Raw genomic sequence first — 22,184 nt, forward strand, 5'->3', positions numbered from 1 at the left:
GTGCTCAAAAACTATTTTTATAGATGTTTTAAAAAATAGTTATCAAACATACCCTAAACATTTTAAGTATTGTTTACAATAACTTTCTAGAGTTTTTTCAATAAGTAACATTTTTTTTTGGCTTTTATATTAAACTATTTTTTAAGTCATAATGTCATGGACTTAGTCTTTTACTAAGCTCGTGCGACACTTAGACAAACCAAACCCTTGATATTGTTAAATCAACCTTATTTCCGATGTTTAGCTTGCTAGGCTAAGATGCTCACGACTTTGAAGTTTTAGAAGGCGTAGTAGACAACCCTTAAAAGAATGAAAGCTTTATTGCTCAAATGAAGCTTTACAATTGCTTTGAAACTTACTTGCTTAGTGCATTGACCAAATGAGGCACTTACCTATTTATAGGCATCAATGGAACTCTCAGAAAACCTTGGAGGGTTCCTTACAACTCAAGAATAATCTAGAACTTCCTACATAATTCTATGTACAAGCTATGTACAAGATATGTACAAGAGTATACAAGAGATCTCTAGAATTCTCTAAAAAATCTTGGACTTCTCTCATGTCTTCCACTATAATGTAGAGATGTGTGGATATCTTTAGGTATCTTAACTTTTCACACTCTTTCCACCAATGGCTAAGTGTAAGAGTCTTCAGAAATTTCTTAAACTCTATATAAACCCTTAGGGAGGCTCATTTGAAGCATCCTGTAACAATAAGCTCTCAAACAAAATCAATCAAATAGGCATGAAAGTTCTTATGAAGCTTAAAAAATTAGTTTTGACTTGTTAGAAGTTGGACCAATCAGGACTTTGATTAGATGTATTTTAAAAAAACTTCATAAATAAAAGAAACTCAAAAAATTGTGGATAGTGATAATGTAAAACCCTATAAATAATATTTTTGACACTAAGAAAAATTATTATCTTAATTGGGCTATTAATTTATGAATAAATGGATAGTTTATTAATTTATCAATAAATTAATATTTATTAATTTTTTTGAAAAAAATATTATGCCCTTCTACATGTATGACTTATAAATAAAAAAAATAAATGCATGTAAGCATACATTAATACATAAAAACTAAAGAGATTCCAAAAAAGAAGAAATGTTCATTAGTGATATAAAAGAAAAAAATCTTTAAAGAGAAAAGATATGGTATTGATTACTACTCAAAAACTACATATTTTAGATACTAACTTTCATGAGTTTCACACCTTTTGAGTATTAATTATGCCTAATATGCCCAAGTAATACATTGCTACCCTTGCAAGAGATACTAATGGTTCTTTGTTGAGTTTTGGAGATATTTTAAGGTGATTTTTGAAGCATGGAGTGACAAATGAAAAATGGAATGGAGGAGGGTACATAATGTGGATGGAGAGGAAGAGGAAATGCACTTGGACCAAGCTTTGGAGCTTAATTGAAGGTGGTGGAGATGGATTAAACATGAAGAAATGAGAGAAATTGAAAAGAGGAGTCGGAATAGCATGATTTTCGATTTCGCATAGTCATGCGAAATGAAACAGAAAGGTTGTGGCTGCAGCACATAAGGAAATTGTGAAAAAGTGATTTCGCATGACCATGCGAAACGCTCTAGAAGAATGAAATTGAAGCTGATGGATTCTCCACTTCGCATCATCATGCGAGATTGCTAGGGGCTCATGTGAAAATGCATTTTCTCCAGATTCCTTGATGAAGAAGCATCCGAAAGACTTCTAAAATGTTGCCAAGTGTCCTTTTAACCTGGGTCTATAAATAAAAATGGGATTGACTCATTTAGGAACTTTTGATACATTTTTCTAATTGTAGAACTTTTCATACTTCTTCTCTCTATATAATTCTCCATTTTCCTTCAGTTTCTCTTATTTTCTCGGTAGCCAAACATGTCTTGTGAGATCAAATCTCCAAGCATGAGTGGCTAAATCTCGTTTTTCTCGGAGGAGGGAGGATCTAGAGGCAAGATCTATGGTGAATTAGAGAATTGGGCTTGAATTGCTAAGGTAATTTGATCCAATTGATTGATTAATTGAAATTTGAGGATTTTTTTCTTCAAATTGTCTTGGATGATTACTACAATGCAAGCTAGGTAGATTCATTAAATTCTTAATGCTATATTTGATGAAATTGAATAGTTGCATAGTATGAATCATTGGAAGATAATTTAAGATGAATTGAATATATGTTTCAAATTGATCTCTTAGATTAGATTACCTAATTTGAAGAGAAATTAGATCTAGATCTAAAGCTAAATCAAAAATCGGTTTAGATGAAAATTTAGGTTTTCAATCTAACTTGATGAAAATTAGATCTCAACACCTATTCACCATGAAAATTGCTCTCTAGAAAATCTCACATCTTATTAATTTTCTTCTCTTTTACACTTCATTTTCCTCTCAATTTGAATACATTGTTATTTTGGAATTTTATCATGCATTTTCAAATCAATTTCATTTGATCACAATAATTTCTTATCATCTCATTCAAGCCTTAATTATCAAGAATAATCTATCCTTGTGGATGATACCTAAAAACCACTATACTACAGTAGTTTGATCGAGTACAAATTGCTATAAAATAGTGAATTAGGTTATAAATTTTGTTTTGATTTAACAAACGAAAAAATCTGAACGATCAGGTATCAAAATTTAATGTTATAGAAGATAAAAAAGTTTTAAGTATGTTATGGTTCCGAGAAAGACTTAAACAAAAATTGAAGTTATAAAATATTATTCAATACTATATTGTGAATTTTGCTCGTTATTTTGTTATGTATGTCATAATTATTAATTTATATTTCTTTGGCCCATAAAGTTTTAAAAAAAAATTATTATCTCATGCATTTAAAAGGTTGTACTTGTATAGAACCTCTTTCACAACATTTTCGACTAATCTTAAAAATAAAATTATTTTTTGAACTCAAATATGAAATTTTTTTTTTCAATTTATTATCTATAAAATAATGTTTAGAAATAATTGTCATTTGATTTTAGAAATAGGACTCGAATTGAAACTCAAATATAAATATAAAAACATTTTTTTATACTTATTATATATATATATATATATATATATATAAATATATAAAACGTAAAAAATTTTAAATTATTTTTTCGTCTTTTCAATTATAAACAACTTGAAACAACGACGTTTTGTTGATGATAATGTAAACGACGTCGCTTCGTTGTTCCCGGCCTCGCCCTAAACCAAAAGGGGAGAGCGAAATTCACATCTGCTTCGATTAACACCGGCGATCCAGAGATGATAGGGGACATAGAGAAGATGATCGCGGTGGGCTTAGTATGGGGCTCTACCAACGCTATAATGCGCCGTGGCGCACTCATCTGGGACCGAAAAGTCAGATCTTCTTCAGCGCAAACAACCAAACCCTCTACACTCCACCAACGACTGCTCGCCACCTACAAAAACTGGCTCAATCTCCTCCTGACGTGGCAATACTCCATCCCTTTCTTGATAAATTTATCGGCCTCAGCTACTTTCTTTGCCATCTTAAGCGACACCCCCATATCACTGGCGGTTCCGGTGACTAATGCGACGACGTTTGCGGCCACTGCGGTGTCGGCCATGCTCTTGGGCGAAGAGACTCGAGTGTGGTTGGCTTTGTTGGGTACTTTTCTTATTGTTCTGGGTGTCTGGATTTGTATTATGTGATGCATTTTGTGATCATGAACTAACCCCTGTGTTTGGTCACTGAGAAAAGCGAGAAAAGGAAAAGAAAAGAAAAGTACATTTTGAATTTTATGATTTATGTTTCCAAGGAAACTCGCTAGCATTAAGTGATATAGTTGTATAGTATTGTGGTTTCTTGTGTATGATGGATGAAAAAGAAATAAATCTACGATCATTTCTTTGGAGGCCGAATCTATCATGTTTGTGAGAATTATAAAATATGAAGCACTAGTGTTTCTAGTTAACCAACCATTATCAATTTTTTTTTTTTCATTTTAATTTGTTGGTCTTGATTAATATCAAATTGATGTTGTTGATTTCTTGTAATAGTGCAAATTGGTGTTGTAGTGCTGTTTTCCCCTCCTGTTTGATGTGAGATTATGGCCAATGAGAATCAATATCCTGTTTATGCTCTTGTTTCAAAGTAATTTTTAGTATTGTCCTATCATTTCCTGGTCCTTTCTCACACCCAAACAGAATCTTAATGGTCCACTAGGTTTTCAAAATTTTGCTGGAAATAGAAGAGATTTGGCAACATTAGAAATTTAGAACTACCATCAAAGTGCTGATTTTTTTTTTTTTTTATAAATATTCTAGTGTTTCGTTTTCATGTGTCAGTATTGAGGATTTTCTTACATTTGTTGGTTTAGGTGTTTTGGGCAATTTTCCCTATCTGGGCATTTGCAAGCAAGGGATTTATAGGCATTCCTCTTAGTTTGATGTTGTTGGATTAAAGGTTGTTTGCTCTTCCCTTAATTGAGGGAATAGACTCATTCCACTATACCATATAAAATATTATGAAAGATAAAAACTAAATATAACTATTAAACTCTAAAATATTTCATGTTTCCTTGCCTCTTGTGTCTATATTCTAAACTATGAGCCCTCACTAAACTGAGTGTGTTTCACTCTTTCCTACATTACTATTTACCTAGTATAATCTTCATAAGTGCATCTTTATCTCATAAGTTTTTCTCCTTAAAATATTTATAAAGATATTTCTAACAACTTTCTTTATTTTATTAGGAACTCTAATATGATAATGACATATTAAGATATAAAATAATTTATATGATATTCTTTACCAAAAGGAATCTATACCAATTAAAAATTTGAGACTCTGCAAAATTCTCCACCTTGAATCGAACACCATCAAGTCAATGTTCCATCTTTCTATGATACACTACTAGCTAGGATATCACCCAATATACTCTTGGAAACTTACTTGAGCCAAATCCTTACTTCACACCACGACTTTCTTGTGTGCCACGAACATTCCTTGTTTTCCTTTTAGTAGATTTCCATAACTTCAAACTGTTCAGTCACTTCATTGTATTCACTTTCAAGATGCCATAAATGTATATTGGAAACTATACTTATCCTCGACAACAAAGTACATGCTTTGTGCGTCACATTCTAATGAGAGAACAATTGACTGTACTTTCAATTAAAATTCTTTTTTTAATGCTCTTGTGTGTTTTGTTCTCCTTAACTCTTCTAGAAATCTCCACCTAGGCTTTGAAGTACTTCTTATGCAAGCAAAAGCTCTAATATCACTTGTTGTGGAGATAAAAGCTTCAATGATATTATGTTAGTGCAATAACATAAAGATAAAATTAATCACTCACACAAAGGTACATAGGTTTTGAACATACTTTGGATAACTGTGCATGTGTGTGTACAGATGAGAGAGAATCATTCTATTGTACTATGGAGAATATTATAGGAAACCCTTCTTGGATGGAATGGAGGGTTTGTGGGGAAAAGGCGCAAAAGGGCTTGGCAAATGGCTCTTTTATGTATTTTTTTGGTTAGTCTGGAAGGAGAGGAATAGAATAGCGTTTGGGAATGAGGAACTCTCGCTTCAAAGGTTGAAATATTCTTTTGTAAGTAATCTTTGGTCTTGGGTTAGGGTTTCCTTTTTAGAGAGCCCTTATTCTCTTGTAAGTTTTTTAGACTGGATAGGTTCCTAGTTAGGGAAGGTGGTGTGTATACTCCTTGTATACTTCGAGGGCACTGGCTTTTTGGTGTTTCCTCGTTTTGATTAATATACTTTCTTTTTACTTATATAAAAAAAAAATCTCTAATATTACTTGTTGTGGAGATAAAAGCTTCAATGGTAATATATTAGTGCAATAACATAAAAGTAAAATTAATCACACACACAAAGGTACATAGGTTTTGAACATAGTTTGGATAACTGTGTGTGTATCTACAAATGAGAGAGAATCATTCTACTATACTATAGAGAATATTATAGAGGACATAAACCATCCTCGCATCTACACCTTAAACTATGAGCCCCTACTCTACCGGACATATGTTTCTTACTATTTCTCACATCTTTATAAACCACTTACGGTTTTCATAAGTACATCTCCATCTCATAAATTTTTTCTCCCCATGACTTAGAATATTTATAGAGACATTTCTAAAGACTTTCCTTATTTTATAAGGAAATCTAATATTACAATGATGTATTAACATAGGTAATATTCTATACAATATTCTTGACCAAAAGAGGTATATGTTAATTAGGAATTTGAGACTTTCCAACAAGATGTATTCAGGATTGGGGTTTAGTTGTATTGTTGTGGAGGATACCTTACCCTCCTGTATATTGGGCTTCCTTTTTTAAAAGTATTTGTCCATATGACCATTTCATATAAAGAAAAAGTATTTTAGACAATTTGAAGTTGACCATGTTGATTTGAAGCTGGAGCTCTTACAACTGCTGCCTATGGAGAATGAGGTTTTATCCTCAGTCAACCATGATGATGCTCAGCAAGGGCTTATTCTCACTGAATGAAAATATGTTCTTCTGCACGGATGACTTATGTATCTTAAACATTTCTTAGCAGCAAGTAGAAATCTTCATAGAGTATGTCAATTTCCAGTGCATGCCATATGCTAGAATTGTTGACTTTCCTTCTTGTAATTTGGAATTAGTGTTAGGATATCTGGAATTCATCATCTCCCATTTACGAGGTTTGGCTTAAGGCAGCCATGATAATGCAGATATGAGTTATGGTTAGTTATTGGAGTCAAGTGAAGAAAGTGGAAATTCTTTTGTAATATAAAATCTGATCATAGAAAGAATGGAAATGTATTAGATAATTAGACTTTATCTTCAACCAGTCAGATAATAGTAAACTTCAAGGTAGTACTGTCTCCTCAGTGCTCAGAATTTTTTTACCTGCATCCTACTTGTTCTTAAGAATTAATGAACAATTACAAAAAAGCAATCACAAAAGAAAATCCTCAATAAAATCAAATTTATCACATGTTGATGTAGATAATTGCCCTTAGTTCAACCCAACTAAGCATTAAGTCATAACTACTGGGGGTTAGCATTCAAATCATTTTTCACCATCTGGTCCTAGCTGGAGTGACATCCTTGACCAAAGTAACGGCTGTCATGTTTTTCTTAGTGCCTCAACATACATTCTCATTTATTTCTAATAGGACTCATCCCACATTCTCATTGGCTTTCTCGTGTTGCTGCAACTTAATTTAGATCACTCATTATGGGTGCATTGTGGAACCATCTAATAGTCCTGCTGGCTCCTGTTGGTGCCACCTTTAACTTCACATGAATGCACTTGTACCTTCATATGTACATGCATCCAAATCATTAAAGCTTGTTTTTAGCACCTCAAACATATGGATATATGCACGAGGTAAATAAATTTAGTAATCAAGGTTCTCTAAATGTGCTATTCCAAGTTGCCTCTAGCGCTCATCCTCTTTCTATACAACATGGCTACCGAGGTTAGCAGTAACAAATGTTGTTTCTTACATTTGCCTTGGGATAAGTAGGAAGGTTAATGCTAAAGGTACTTGATAGACTTGATCTTTGAATAGTGAACAACTCTGGTATGCTTTATGTTTCTGAATTTGAAGTAAGAGAAATCATGACGAACGGGTGGAGGAGATGTTTGTTTCCATCTATAACTAAAGGTGCAAGTGTTGGGCATGTGGATTGGCACATGAGAAGTTTTTGTCATGCCTGGGTTGTGTAAGTTTCAACTTCATCAGGTTTGCTCATACATGCCTGGGTTATGTAAGTTTCAACTTCATCAGTTTTGCTCATACACTCTGAATTCAGCAGCATATATAATTTTAATCTTAATTATTATTATTATTATTTATTTTTTTAGTTTTGGAGAAGCAAGTGCTTTGACCTTACCGTTCCTCTTTAAGAATCCCATTCATAGTTACTTCGATATTACATTCCCAAATCTTCTATGAGAATCAATATGAACTTTCTCCTTATATTTCCTTCTTAGTACATTTTGACATGCTTTCTGTCCATTTATAATTTAAAATTCTATGAAGACTTTATTGTTACAGGAACTGGAAAGTTATAGTCACTGCTGACTAAAACTTGAGACATTGAATACATTTGGTGAAATGGAAGGAAATACAAGAATGAAATTAATTTAATTCAAACACAGAGAACATTGAAGAATTTATTTCAGTTATACCCAGGAAATAGGAAAATAAATGAGACTGCAAAATTATTCATCTCTTTGGAAACCACTCCAGCTGTTTCAAAGTATTGCTTGACTGCCCATCCTTGAGTTAGAATTGTGGCTTAAAACATTCAGGAGGCATATTTCCTTGGAATCTCTTTGTATCTTTGCAGTAATCATAGATCATATGGTTATCTCTGACCCACTTCATCTGACCCTTCTTAGCATAACTCAACTGGCTGTATACTGGAGAAGTCCACCAGTTAGCAGGGGATTTGGAGGCACATTGATCAATGCTGACTGGTCCATTCCACTTGCAAGCCCTTGCCCTGAAATGGCGGAATCTGGCTACAAAGGGCGCACTATACCAGTCGATTTTAACAAGCCCACCTCTAGTTGCCCAGTTATCAGCATTCCATATACTGGAGTAAACCCTCATACCTTGTTTGCTGGGGTAAGCAATTCCTTCATTCTCGTAGTTCCGGAAAACTCGAATTGGTATGCTATCAATGTACCACCTGAAACCATGATGACATATTCAAGGTTCAGGGATTGTTCTGCTACTGGAATAATTTTGGAATAGGGAACCATTTGGGAAAAGACAGTCAGAATAGTGAGGGTAAGGTGATGATTGTTGAGGACAGGATTCAATTAAAACTTCAGGGAGAACCAAAAGGATAAAATGTTAAGGAATTTAGTTTGAGTGTTGTGTGTCTGTATGTTTTGGGGTGGGGGGAAGAGGATGAGGTAAAGCGGGTTTTAGAGGTTTTAATGCAAATTTTTATGGATTAAGTTGGTGATTTAGAAATAATTTAGCCATCAGCCATTTACTAACAGTGATTGTGCTAAAATATGGGTAATTACTGGGGCCCAATGAAAACTTCATGTATAGTTTGCTGAACTTTTGATATTTTAGGGAATATTGTTAATGTCTGAAACAATAAAAAAGGTGATGATGTTTTGTAGAAAAGGAGGCAGGTGCCTGGTGGACTTACACTACTTCAGTGGGGTTCCAGTGTATGGTGTAGTTGTGGAAATCAGCGGTTGGATCAAACCAGAGGTAGAACTGTTGTTCTCTGCTTCCATTTCCTTGCGTATAGATATTCGTGTGGATGGTGTAAGGTTGTCCAGATACGTTCCCTAAGAACTCAAAGTCGATCTCATCATGCTTGCTTCCTGTAGAGGACAGCTGCACAAAATATGAGAAGATAAAATTAGCAATTCTCCTTTTGTGAGCCCATTTTCAGGTATAGGGCATTTGTTCACATATGTTAGATCCTAGAAGGCGCATATGCTAGATCCTTATTGACAAAATCTGAGAAGTAATAGCCTTTTAGAGGCCTTGTCTGTTGCTCAATCAGGTTCACTTACGTAGTATGCAGTTACTGTGCCAGCAGAATTCCCAGGTACCAACTTGATCAGCATTTCAATACTTCCAAATAGGAACGCTCTCTTTGTTTGAACACCAGAACCTGAAAGCCGAAGGCAACATAGTAGTGTGGTCAGAGGGAATTTAAGTTTGAATCAGTCACTGGAACTTACCAATCCCCAAAGTATTGGTAAGTATCTCTAGTCAAATAATCCAGTGACCAGGGTTATGTGAGTCAGAATACAGGGAACTGGGTCTTAACCTGGTTTCACGTTTGGTTGATTTATTTGTTGTGTGACTTCCTTTGTGAATTGGTCATGTGTAGCATTTGACAATCCATTAACTCTGGCATCTGGACTAATATGATTTGTGCAGTTCTATTACATGTACTTTTGCAGCATTCATATATTGTATAGGAGTTTACAACTACTATGGTACACCATTTTTCTTTTAGATTTGAATTATGTCTTTTTTTTTTCCTTGCACTTATGTGATTATGATTACTAGTTTCCAATCTAAAAAAAATTATGAAGTATTTAAGCTACAGAACATCAAGGCATAATGCGATGAAACTAGTTTCTTATATTTACCTGAAGTTGAATCCAACACAAGTTGAAGATCGTCGCCATTTCCCAGAATTGAGGAATGGCTAGCACCCCAGTTGAAATACATGCTCTTGGAAAAGTTGGCGTCAACGAAGCTTTGTTCAAATGCAACTGCAGTGACTAATAGAGCTACAAACAAAACTTGAAAACTCCCCATTGCTGCCCCAAGGGACACTTCTCTTTCTCTGCTTTATCAACTCTATGAAGCTGAAGTGGGATACTTTGTTCTTGGTTTGTGATGACTTTATATAGCTTATGATCACCAAATACACCTTACTAAGATGAATTCTGATTGATTTTCCTTTTTGCTCAGAATATATTGACCTTGTCATGGCTTTTGACATTTCCCACATTATTATTTGAAAAGATAAGAGGACTTAATATCATTTCCAGTTGTATGGAGGTGGAAGTTATGCCTCCAACTAAGGTCAATATTAAAGTATAATTTAGTTATTTCATATGAATACCATGGTTCAACTTCTGATCTTCCCAGTGTGCAAATGTTGGCTATTAGCATATTTGGTCATTGAGCCAATGGTGTGCACCATCTGTTTGAAAATGGAGCATTGCTTTTAAAAATAGGAAGCGAAAGTATATGGGTAGATGAAGTAGGAATTGTTTTTTAGTTGTATGTTCTAGGAATGTTGGGAGAAGTTGAGGTTGAAAATGAAGTTTAAGGATGTGGACAAGCTGGGACGCGGTTGGGAGTAGGAGAATGTCGTGGGCGAGACTAATGCAGACAGGGGTGGCCAGCTGTGGTGGCCTGCAAAGTGGTGCCCAGTCCCCTTGGGTGGGGGTGCACACCTTGAGATGTTTTCTTGCTATATAAATTGCAAGAACACTCGATTTCCTGAGCGTCACTTATTGGGTGTTCTTGGAGTCTTGTTCTTAACCCTTTTCTCTTCTCCATTTTTTATGAAAACCCAATTTGTCTATCTGCCCTGGTCATCTTGTGTGTTAAGTGGGGTAGCTTGAATTTTGGGAGTACAATGGCGGGGGTATTTTGAGGTGTCTGTCGTATTGCTTTTAATATTAAAATAAATAGGATTGGGATGATGGTGACCAATTCATGAATTTGTCCCATTGATGTATTGTCATTTCCATTTGCCCCATTGAATATCAACTAAGAATATTAAAAAAAAAAAATTGAATTGTTTGTTATTTTGAATATATTTATCCTTGAAAACAAAATGTAATTGCACTTTTGAAAAAACGGACTCCAATGCAGCGTTGAAATCCAAGCCACTAATATGAACGGAAAAAAGATAAAAAAAACAAAGGCAAAAATTGATCACGATGTGAAGAACAAAATAGTTAATCAAGCTTCTGAATTTTTTCTACGGCTTATGGATCTACATTCGTCAAAGAGGAAAACGTCAAGGAACACAAAGGAAGCTTACATTCGTCAAAGAGGAAAACGTCAAGGAACACAAAGGAAGCCCAAGCTTTTGAACCCTTTCTACTGGATGTGAACCCACATTCCAGTGCTGGGCACACCCCGGTGAACAACATAGAGTAGATAATACCCCGGCGGAGCAATTGTCCCCGATGGCGGCGCCGTTGCCACAATATTATAGAATCCTAGAAACGATTGGTTCACATTGTTCATCCCCAGGATCAGCAACCTTTGATTCATGGAGAACCCATGTGTCGTGAATGGTGGTGCATACATTGTCACCTTTATATCCGTCGTCTCTACATCCCAACCACTTAAATTGATCTTCACCAAAAATTTTTGCCCGTATCTCAACGTGGCCTGTGAGAAATCTTGGAGGATCACTGGCTTGTGAGCTTGGAGTGATGGATCCAAGTAAGGTGGTGAGAACTTCTCGACCCTCATCTCAGTGGGGTATTTCACACCCTTGAAATTGTATCCTGGATTTGTATTGCTGCCTGCAACTAGAATTTTCCCATCGGGAAGAACTGCAGACGATGAATGATACATGCGGGCAATTGAGGTCGGCTCTAGCTCGGTAAACCTTTCGTTCATAGGCTTTTGGGGACTGTAAAGAACTGGCGTGAAGTTGGGGACCTCGGCGGCTCCCCAGGCGGAAGTACCCTGTTCGGCACCATTGAGCATTAGAACATCTCCGGTTGGAAGAAGCAACATATCACCCATGACTCGGCGTGATGGCATGGTTTCAATCTTCCAGGCGGCGGCGGGGTTCGTGATTTGAATTCTCCCACAATCTTTCAAAGCAGGCAAAAATGTTTTCTTCTCAGCCAAGTTGAATGCCTCAGGTTTTGCCCCGCCACAGACCAGGACTTCGGCCTGGATGTCTTTTGCATTTCCGCCTTGGAGGTTTAGAGGCAGGAGAGCGGACATGCCGGATGCCGGATAGTTGCGGGAGCCTCCGGGCAGGACGGGGAACTCACGGATGATCTGTCCGCTTGTAGGGCTAAAAAGGATTGATCGGTTGTTAGCCAAGATGAAGAGGTTTCCATCGGGGGAGAGGTGGACGAAAGGGTATAGATTATTTTCAGCAAGATCAGTGGTTTCTCGGAGGAATGGGAAGTTAAAGCTTTTGCGATTGGATATTCCTTGAGCTGACAGAAACTCGTAACTAAACACACGACGACCACCTAGTAGGAAGAAGCTGCCATCTGGTAGAATTTGCTGTGTTGCGTACCTATATATCCAAGTAGGACAGAAAAATTAAAATGTTAATTTACTCATCTGGAAAATGTTTTGAACAGAAAATAAACCTATAATCATTAAGCATTAGATACCATCTATATCCTGAAAGTGCATTTGGAGAATCCTCCCAATCGCAGGTGGCACATCCAGAGAGGAGTCTAACGCTCTTTCCTCCCTCCTTCCAACCACCAGTGCCCACCAGGGTGCCATCTGCTGCCAGCCCTCCCGAGGAGCACCAAGGGTTTGTCAAAACCTGTAATGAATTTAGCATTATATATAGAAGGAGATGAAAAATAGAAGGGGCAACGCCCTTTATATATACACGCATGGACCCTTCTCAATTATGTACATATTGCCAACTTTGGGGTTAAGGGTCCTTACGACATTAAAATGCGTTTCTATCATCATTAAGTGAAGTTTATATATATATACAATATTTGTAAATCTAGCCTGTAATCTGTGGGACATGATTAGGACATCATTGCAACAAAAATTCCTATTAATCATGTAGATAAATTTTAAATTTTGGACGTAGAGGGTTTTTACAATTGCTGCTTTGCATGCGTGCATGCTATGTGGTAGAATGAAAGGGAAAAGGGGTGCACCTTGAGTGGCCTAACTTCTGCGGTTTCAATGTCATACTCCACAGCATGAGCCCAACAGTCAATTTCATTGGTTTTGCTGTCAGGAACTGGACGGCATTTTTCACTCTTAGGCAATTGAATGTTTGATGGACCAAAGACCGTGGCATCGAACATGATGGCCTTGTTGTTTTTGGGCATCAAGATCAAGTGCATGGCGGAGACCCCGGAATCCTTAGAAACCACCTCCCACTCACCCTTATAGTCAGCACCAAAATCTGGTTTTGAATCTGATTCATCCTCGTTGCGACCAAACTTTCCTCCAAAGAATGGCAGTAATTGTCCAAACCCCACATGGAATAAGAGAGGGAGGAGACATAGGGCTCTTAGCAAGACTGCCATTGAAGAAGCTCCTCCAATGGCTCTTGCTCTCAAGGGGGCGCCACTACCAGATATATCTTTGATAGCCTTTTCTCCTCTCTCTCTCCCTCGCCTCTTGTTTTTAGCATTTATGGTGGTCCTTCGTCTTTTTGGGTCACCTTGGTTTTCAAAGACAACAGCCATTACGCTATTAATGTCCAAAAACTCACCTTACAAACGACATCACAGTCTATCAAAATTAGTGGTCTCATTGTCCATGCCCAAAACCGAAATCGTTATAGAGATGGTCAAAATAGTGTTTGATGGTTGCTGGTTTAGAGGAGACTTCGCTCAGATCTTGCTATCTATAGCACATAAAATATCAATTTCAAGCGCTATTCTTGATGAAAAATTGGATCTCAATGACTACAGTTTTTAAAAATTAAAGAAAAATAAATAAAATTTATGCCCATTTTCTTAAATGAGTTAATGGTCTAAATCATTATGAATGCTCTCATTGATCATTGATGTAGCATATATATAACTTTCACTACATATCAAACTTTAGGGAAACAATCAGGGGGACAAGAAGGCAGATAATGAATCTATGATAGGATTTGTGGGGAAGGCCTGTCTCAGTCTGAGTGCCGTTTCTAGGCTCTATATGCATTTTTCTCCCTATTGGAACACACTATTGCTTGACATATTCCTCTTTTGTGATCATGAATTTAATTATTCCATGCATTAAGATTACTAAGTATGATAAGATTTTCGGAATTGATACTAATTTGAATTACATAAAAGTTCCCCCACCTTTGTAGGCCCGGGGTTACGTGAGGGTGCAGTTGTGAAATGAAATCCCAAAGATTAAGTTAATCTATAATTAAATTCTGGCTAATAGCTATACTTTCAAAAGAGCAATGAGGGTCCTTTCATTTTTCGACAAAAGCTATACTTATGTTTGAATTGAAATGCTCTAGACATGATAGTTTATATGGGTATTGGTCTTCAACCTAACTGATATATACTTATTGCACCAAGTAGAAATCATCAGGAGTTCCTTCCAAGGGATGATGACTATTTGGGCATTTCCTGATTCAGCAAATTCAAGAATGAGTATAGAGTTTTTCACTGTAATTTTTCCTCTTTGTAGCTATTTTTTCTTATGGTCAGGTTGCTTTCAAAACATACACTTCTAACTCCTTCAGGTTATGACAAATGATCACACAGATGTTTCCCAGAATTTAAAATGAGAAACTAGAACAAAATAGCCACCCAAGAATCTTCAATTCCACAAGGTAATTTGAAAAGATGAAAGACAAATCAAAACTAATGGGCCTGCTAACAGAACCTACAAAGAAAACCACTATAGAAATCATTGCAGTGGGCATCAGATCAGTCATTATTCCTTCCAAGTTGCTTCCCAATTATCCTTTAGGCCACCTAGGTCGGTTGGTGAATGAATTTGGCGTTTATAGCACACTGCTGATATGGTACATCTAAAGGCAAATGAGGATATATATATAGATTCCCATCCATATACTAAATTTAAATATATATATATATGGTAGTATGGCATTTTCTAACAGGATTTTGATAAATCACTATTAGACCAATCTTTTGAGGAGAGAATCAGGAAGGAATATAGCTGGGGAAGTGGATTGGTGAAAGCCTGGAAAAGCTTGCACCCTTTGGTCTTTTGGGGAAGTTAACTAATGCTGATTTGTTGAAGGTATTACTGCTCAACATTATATACATTGCTAGCTAAAAAGAATGCTATATTAAGAAAGAAATCATTTTTTGGAATCTTAAAACAGCTATAGCTCTATGACACATAAGGATGATCTTTCTCCATTTGGGTGAGAATGATTAGATTACAATCCAAACACAGTACTGTCATGATCACTTTTCCATTCAGGAATGGTCCAAATAAGAATTTTGATTCTTGCCAACTTTGCTTAAGAAAACCATCCAAACAACAACAATTATTACTGTTCTGTACTGCCTCATTTTTTTGGTGAGCCAGTAAAGAATAACTTTTGTAAAACTGCTTTCCTTAAATAGTAAGGCTGAAATTATTATTTTATTTGACTTTAATCCTTTTCCATCACTTTTACTCTAATTCCAGGTAATGATCTTAGTGAGTGTTTCTTTTTGCCTTGTCTTGGCTAATCTTTTCATTGATTGACACTACTAATACAGCTGTTACTGCAAATATTTATATCATCCTAGCAGTTCCTCCATTTATATGGCTTTTACACTGCTTACTAAAGTTGCCGACTTTTCTTAATACTCCTAAGTTAAAGCAGCTAGAGACATGATCATATGTCACCTGATAAAGTTAACCATCTCTTTTCCATAGTACCATGGACAAGTAAGTTGATACAGTTTGTGCCCATCAGTAGTTAAGATGATCATCATCAACTATATATGTTTTTTAGGTCTAACCAAAAACCCTAATTTTTCTTAGGCCATGTTTGATTGGCTGGACGTAACATGAAATAAGATAAGAGAGAAAATATTATATTATATCCCATATTTGGTTGACGATAGAATAAGATAAGTTATCTCATCACTTGTCTTTTCATATATTCAAACAACCATATGATAGGATAAATGGTGAGATATATCATTCACCCTTGTTTTTTCATCTATTTCACATGACATATGTTAATCTCATGGTAAAATATAAGACACACATATTTCATGAATCAAAAATTCATTTTTTTTTTATCAATTTTTTGTTTTTTAATATACTCATTTTACAAAATAATTTTTTATTATAAATTAATTTTATGATTAAAAATGAAGAACTAAAATAATATTAATATATAATATATAAATTATTTTTACATATTAAATAACATAATATAAAAAAAATTATTTGTAAATATTAATATGGTTAAACATAACAAAATTTTCATTTTTTTAAATAGAAAATATTTGAATGTGATATCATTTTTATTTTAAATATTAAAAATAATATATATTTTATATTATTTCACAAATTAAATATAAATATGTTATAACATATTTTATTGAATATGCTACCTTAAAAAATATTATGTTGATAGGATATATATATATTCAAGGATATCATATCCCATTAAAAATCATATTTTAGGATATATATATCTTATCCCAACCAAACGTATCCTTAGGGTTTAACTAAGTTCACCCTAAGTTCTCAAGTTTTCCCTCAAAGATTATAGTTATAATGACCTTAATTTGATTTGTCCTGATGTAGGAATTTTCTAGCAGTGCCAATAGAGTGTTGGGGGTGCAGTTTTGGACTTGACATGTGAAAAATGAATTTTGGTGGCTGCATAATAATTTTACTGTAACAGAAGCACACCTTAACGTTGGAGGCAGCCATGCTGTCCTTTAGCAACCTTTCCAGCAAAATTCCATAACCCGTGATAGTCTATATATATATATCACATTTTGGATTGAAATATCAAACATCATATATATGCACAGGAGTAACCCTAGCTAGCAAATGTTTCTTGAGAACCCTTCTTGTAACTTGTATGTACTAGTGAAAAATACAAACAAAAAACTAGAAATAATCAAGATGGTAGGTCTCCCATGAGAGCTAGCTAGCTAGGGCTTTCGCCGTATATATCCTCTTATGATTCAAGTAGTCTTTTCTTCAAGCTAAAATCCAACATTGGATATTGACCAACAAAGTCTACTCCACCAAAGCAGAAGCTTATGATGGCATGTCTCCCCCAATTAGGGCATTCTAGATCAATCTTTCTACATTCATTCATAATTCACTGGAGGTTTCCTGTGAGCCAGAAGTTCATCAAAAGTTTGATGTGAATTCGGGCTAATACACGGATGCCAACATGCATGTCACCAAAATCCATGTCGATCCATCTACAGGCACCAAAGAGCAATTCTTTCAAAGCCAATCGATTTCCCGTTAGCATATTGAAGAAACACACCCCTTGATCATTCTGATCAAGATTTAATTCGACCAGTTGGATCTGGGTAGCATTAGTACTTTGCAAGGACAAATCAATTTATGATCATCTTGACCATAGATAACTTACTGTTCATGTGGAAAGACAAATTTTCAGAGATGGTTTCCCTCACTTTTACCTTGAGTGAAAAAACCTTTAATCTTCTTTCAAGACCAAGAGGTTTGTCAGTTTCCTTATCAAGCTCAACACCTGGTTTACCTTCTTCTTTTTTTTTTTTTCCTTCTTTAATAAAGTTAATACTATTGAGCAATAGGAGTAAGATAATAGAAGCCATTCCAAAAATCCATGAAATCAAATAAAGCTCAAGGAATTAAAGCTATGCTGTTGTTAGATGCTGTCTGCTAGACCTTGATGCATATATATAATAATATATATAAGAAATTGAAAGTAAACAAGACATTCTCATTTCCTCCATAGTCATGAAATGACCCAAGTAGAAAATTGCATTAATCTTTTATGAAGAGTCAATCTACCTTTCATTACACAAGATTCCTTCTAAAATATAACTCAAGTTGCTCGACTAGTGCCATTCTGCAAATCCCACCAATTATATCGAACTTTTGAATTGTAAGTAGAATCATAAAATATATCAATCCATGCATCTGAATGGCTGTGAATAGCTGATTAAAGCGACAGTCTGAGCTCCAAGTCTAGTTCTTGAGTGTCACTTGATTCAGAGTTCTGACTGCTTGAGCCCAATGAATCGCTCCGGTCTTTCTTTCTCTTCTTCTGAAATGAGTCCTATAAGATAAAATCGAAGGAAAGAAGGGTCATTAAGTAATAGTCTTCATTGTCCAGACAATATATCATCCATACAAAAAATATAGAGAATAGAATGTATAACAATTAATCACCTCTACTTCTAGATTCAGAAGGTGTCTTGTCATGTTCAATTGTGAATACTGTTGGGTCTCCATTGTGCCACTGCTGGGGTTCCACCTGGTTTTGATGAATTCCATATATCCATTGGAAATTCAGCATTTTCTTAATAGAATAGAATTCCAAGAAGAGGGGGAAAAAAAACCCATAAATTAATTTCCGTTTCAGTACCATTGCCGGGGTTCCACCTGGTTTTGATGGATTCCATATATCCATTGGAAATTCAGCATTTTCTTAATAGAATAGAATTCCAAGAAGAGGGTAAAGAAAAAAAAAAAAAACCCATAAATTAATTTCAGTTTCAGTACCTCGCTGTAGTACTAGGTTGAGAATCACCATATCTGATATTTGACCTATCCATTTCACTCAGACCCATCTGCAAAACCGGCCAATTTCCACAGTTTCAGTCACCCCACGAATTTATGGATGAAGGAAAGATATACAGAAGAATCCACCAAAGACTTCTGCGACTAATGATGATGATAATTCCCAATGAAAACAATGATATGAAGGTGCAGAAATATAGATCAATTCGTCTGGAGCAAGTATCTAGGGTTAGTGCCAGTGACTAGAGTTTGAAGAACTACAAAGAAAAAGAAGCTAAAAGATCTGAGTTAACCGAATTCAAATGGAAAATTTGTTGGAATTGTTTGAAACATTTTGGATGGAAAGAATGTGATGCAGATGGTGATGATGAAGAAGATGATATGCATAACTATGGTATGTAATTAAACAGAATCATCATCAACATCAATGCAGAATCCATCAAAATTCTTGTGTGAGTCCTCTTCCACACTCACGCCCCACCCTCCCAAAAGGGGTGTGTATAGGATGATTTTAATGGTAAAAATTGTCACAAAGTTGAAACCCATGAATTCTTTGTTGAATATATGCATGGCCGAAAAGGGAGAAAAAAAGAACAAAAAATAAAAAATAAAAAAATAAAAAAATCCTCAGGCTGTAGAAGTCCAAAAAAGCAAGTCCACATACCATCATATTGGGGTGGAAACCATAAGATGCCGTGGATGATGAGGATGGTGAATAAGAAAAAGATGACGATGATGGTACTGATGAATAGGCTGTTTGCACTCTCATGTCCTCCTGCATGTATATTACAGTAGTGGAGCTCCATGAGAATTCTATAAAACCAGTTAAAACTCCACACAGTAATCATAACAGTACCCTCAACATGTCCACAGAGAGGGAGAAGGGAAGAAGGAGAGGGAGACCTGGTTGAGGGTAGTGGGATATGGACCATGAAGAGAAGGCATGTAGCTACAACCCATTTGACTATGCAATCTGATCTTCTCCAACTGAGCAACTCCCAGCCCTCTCTGGGGCTGCTTGGGCTTGTCTGAATTACTCTTCTTGCCTTTCCTTGAAGACCCAGATCTTTCATTTCCCATGTTTGGTTCCCCAAAATAACTGCTACCCATCTCCTTTTTCTGTGATGATGAGGGGGAAGATCCAGAGAATTTGCTCCACAAATCCCAAACTCCTTCCTCTGCAGAAAGAAAAAAAAAACAGAAGAAAGAAGAAAAGGAAGAAAAACTTTCCTGCCAGACTTTGCTGAGAAAATGAGAGATCTCCTATGCCCTTTTAAAGCTGTCTGCACCCCCAGTAATTATTGCATCGCTGGATCGGATTGTGTAGATTTAGTCGCATATATTTATATATATATACTTTAGAGTTTATGCTTTTTTTTTACCCCCTTCCCTTTTGATTATTTTTTTGAGAACTTCCATAAAATGCTAATTATTATCATTATTTTTTTCATTAGCTATAGACTTTGGAGACTATGACTTGAAAGTGATTGTCTATGATTTGAAGCATTAAAAAAATTTAAATTCACCAGAGAGAGAAAAAAAGGGCATCATTCTTCTTTGATTTCTGGTTACACATATGATCAAAGCAAAACCCCCATCAAGTGATGAAGAAAGTTTCTGATATTGGGCTGGTCCCATTCTGCATGTGATTATGGTCATATCTCAAAATACCCTAAGAATCCCCTCCCCCCCCATATAATTAAGAATTCAATAAGCAACTTATTTAGAAAGGTAAACTAAATAAAATATACTCTAAAGTTGGACCAAATCACATTCAAATTAAAGATTCTAGAAATCTTATAGCAACTTCATTGGGATTGTCTTCTGGGGAACCCCATATGATATCCAACCTATATATGTACCAAAACCCCAAAAATCTTTCAACTTTTCTATCTTATAGGAAACCCATTTAAATGTGAATATATTTTCTTCAATTTAGTGGATAAAAATCAGCCATTTTTTAATAAATGTTTGAAAAAAGATAAAAATATTAATTAATGCCAAATACAGTGTGATTTTTATTTTTTTATTTTAAATTTAATTTTGAATTAATTAATTACTTGGAGATCTTTTGGATTAGATACCATTCTCTGAGTTGTTATGCAGCAAATCTAATTGAGCTGTTTCACGCATGATTTGTGGGTCATATTTTATGAGGTGTTTATGTGGTGGAAAGTGAGAATCCTCCAATTTCTTAAACAGACATGTGAACTCATGCAATTACAAAAAAATCCCCCCCTTGGAACCCTCCAAAGCATGTCATTAACTTTATTTTATTTTATTTTATTTTTTATATTTTTTTTCAATTGTTTCCTTGAACCTTCAAAGCATGCCACTTGTTAGCCAAGCCAAAAATAATAATAATAAATAGAAAAAGACATTATAAGCTAAGGTAACAAAATAAAATATGACTCTCTAACTTCTTTCTTAGGGTTGGGTCCTCTTGGGCTTTATAGCATTCAACAACTCCACCCATGTTTATTTACATTTCATTTTAATTTTTTTAAGTGGTTTAAAATAAAAGAGATTTGATACCCAAAAGACCCTTTTAATACTTGGAAAAAAAAGTTAATTGAAAGTTTTTTTACATTAATAAAAAAATTATATTTTAATTTTTTTAAGGTTATAAAAAAAATTATTATTATTGGATTCCATATATAGGTACAACCTTAAAAGGTGAGACAAGAAGATCAGCAATATATTTTGAATTCTTATCATAACTTGGCACTTTCTGTCATTGTCAATTCATCTCTTATAAAGTCTAAATTGAAGTCATATATCAAATTACTAATTTTTTCCATTTAGGTAAAATTTTGTTGCCAACTCACTTTATAATTAATTTTGAAATTTAGAGTCTGTGTGACAATAATTTTAAAAAATTTTTTTTAGTCTAACAATTATTTTTGAAAAAAAAAATTATATATTTGAAAAAATTTAGGAAACACTTTTAAAAAACAAAAAAATAAGAGTTTGTTTAATAAATGATTTTAGAAAGCGTTTTTAAATTTTCTAATGCTTAAAAATTGTTATTCAAAGAGTTATTTTCAAATGCTAGAAGATAAAACGTTTCTTAACATCACTGTTAAACATTTCAAATGCTACAATCCATCGATTTCGTGGGCTCTCCAAAAACCATATAGAATGAAAATAACAAAAAAAAAAGTCAATAGGTAAGGCATGGGCTTTTGATCTCCTTAGTCAAATTTTAGAACTCGATTCATAGCAAGTTTCCATAACTTTATATTAAATAGTTTCTCCCATCAATATTTCTC

General features: G+C 34.9%; 4 protein-coding genes across 4 annotated transcripts; 1 reads left to right on the forward strand and 3 right to left on the reverse strand.

Moving 5' to 3' along the window:
- The first annotated feature begins 3,135 nt into the window (after positions 1 to 3,135).
- Positions 3,136 to 3,882, forward strand: LOC100242209 (uncharacterized). The gene has a single exon (XM_002284034.5). It carries the CDS (start codon positions 3,262 to 3,264, stop codon positions 3,670 to 3,672), a length of 411 nt encoding a protein of 136 aa, XP_002284070.1. The 5' UTR covers positions 3,136 to 3,261; the 3' UTR covers positions 3,673 to 3,882.
- Positions 3,883 to 8,141: 4,259 nt separating this feature from the next.
- LOC100250908 (probable xyloglucan endotransglucosylase/hydrolase protein 26) lies at positions 8,142 to 10,296 on the reverse strand. Its single transcript, XM_002280652.4, has 4 exons — positions 10,125 to 10,296; positions 9,537 to 9,637; positions 9,161 to 9,354; positions 8,142 to 8,683 (listed from the first exon to the last, which is right to left on the reverse strand). The coding sequence occupies exons 1-4, from the start codon at positions 10,294 to 10,296 to the stop codon at positions 8,275 to 8,277; spliced, it is 876 nt and encodes a 291-aa protein (XP_002280688.1). The 3' UTR covers positions 8,142 to 8,274.
- A 1,113-nt stretch (positions 10,297 to 11,409) lies between these two features.
- Positions 11,410 to 13,922, reverse strand: LOC100245760 (aldehyde oxidase GLOX1). The gene is made up of 3 exons (XM_010657990.3): positions 13,383 to 13,922; positions 12,870 to 13,030; positions 11,410 to 12,769 (listed from the first exon to the last, which is right to left on the reverse strand). The coding sequence occupies exons 1-3, from the start codon at positions 13,920 to 13,922 to the stop codon at positions 11,599 to 11,601; spliced, it is 1,872 nt and encodes a 623-aa protein (XP_010656292.1). The 3' UTR covers positions 11,410 to 11,598.
- A 4,166-nt stretch (positions 13,923 to 18,088) lies between these two features.
- Positions 18,089 to 20,235, reverse strand: LOC100268083 (protein SPEAR3). Its single transcript, XM_002284054.4, has 5 exons — positions 19,816 to 20,235; positions 19,577 to 19,687; positions 18,895 to 18,962; positions 18,562 to 18,646; positions 18,089 to 18,448 (listed from the first exon to the last, which is right to left on the reverse strand). The coding sequence occupies exons 1-5, from the start codon at positions 20,020 to 20,022 to the stop codon at positions 18,332 to 18,334; spliced, it is 588 nt and encodes a 195-aa protein (XP_002284090.1). The 5' UTR covers positions 20,023 to 20,235; the 3' UTR covers positions 18,089 to 18,331.
- Positions 20,236 to 22,184: the final 1,949 nt, after the last annotated feature.

The sequence above is a fragment of the Vitis vinifera genome, chromosome 11 (assembly GCF_030704535.1).
Source record: "Vitis vinifera cultivar Pinot Noir 40024 chromosome 11, ASM3070453v1".
Taxonomy (NCBI): Eukaryota; Viridiplantae; Streptophyta; class Magnoliopsida; order Vitales; family Vitaceae; genus Vitis; species Vitis vinifera.

Coding starts and splice junctions, on each gene's coding strand:
- LOC100242209 (XM_002284034.5), top strand. CDS start 3,262: ATGATAGGGGACATAGAGAAGATGATCGCGGTGGGCTTAGTATGGGGC.
- LOC100245760 (XM_010657990.3), bottom strand. CDS start 13,922: ATGGCTGTTGTCTTTGAAAACCAAGGTGACCCAAAAAGACGAAGGACC. Junction 13,031..13,382: donor CAGAAGTTAGGCCACTCAAG/GTGCACCCCTTT, acceptor AATTCATTACAG/GTTTTGACAAACCCTTGGTG. Junction 12,770..12,869: donor GCACTTTCAGGATATAGATG/GTATCTAATGCT, acceptor TTGGATATATAG/GTACGCAACACAGCAAATTC.
- LOC100250908 (XM_002280652.4), bottom strand. CDS start 10,296: ATGGGGAGTTTTCAAGTTTTGTTTGTAGCTCTATTAGTCACTGCAGTT. Junction 9,355..9,536: donor GCACAGTAACTGCATACTAC/GTAAGTGAACCT, acceptor TATTTTGTGCAG/CTGTCCTCTACAGGAAGCAA. Junction 8,684..9,160: donor TGGAACCCCACTGAAGTAGT/GTAAGTCCACCA, acceptor TCATGGTTTCAG/GTGGTACATTGATAGCATAC.
- LOC100268083 (XM_002284054.4), bottom strand. CDS start 20,022: ATGGGTAGCAGTTATTTTGGGGAACCAAACATGGGAAATGAAAGATCT. Junction 18,963..19,576: donor GTTTCCACCCCAATATGATG/GTATGTGGACTT, acceptor CCGGTTTTGCAG/ATGGGTCTGAGTGAAATGGA. Junction 18,647..18,894: donor CAACCTAGTACTACAGCGAG/GTACTGAAACTG, acceptor CATCAAAACCAG/GTGGAACCCCAGCAGTGGCA.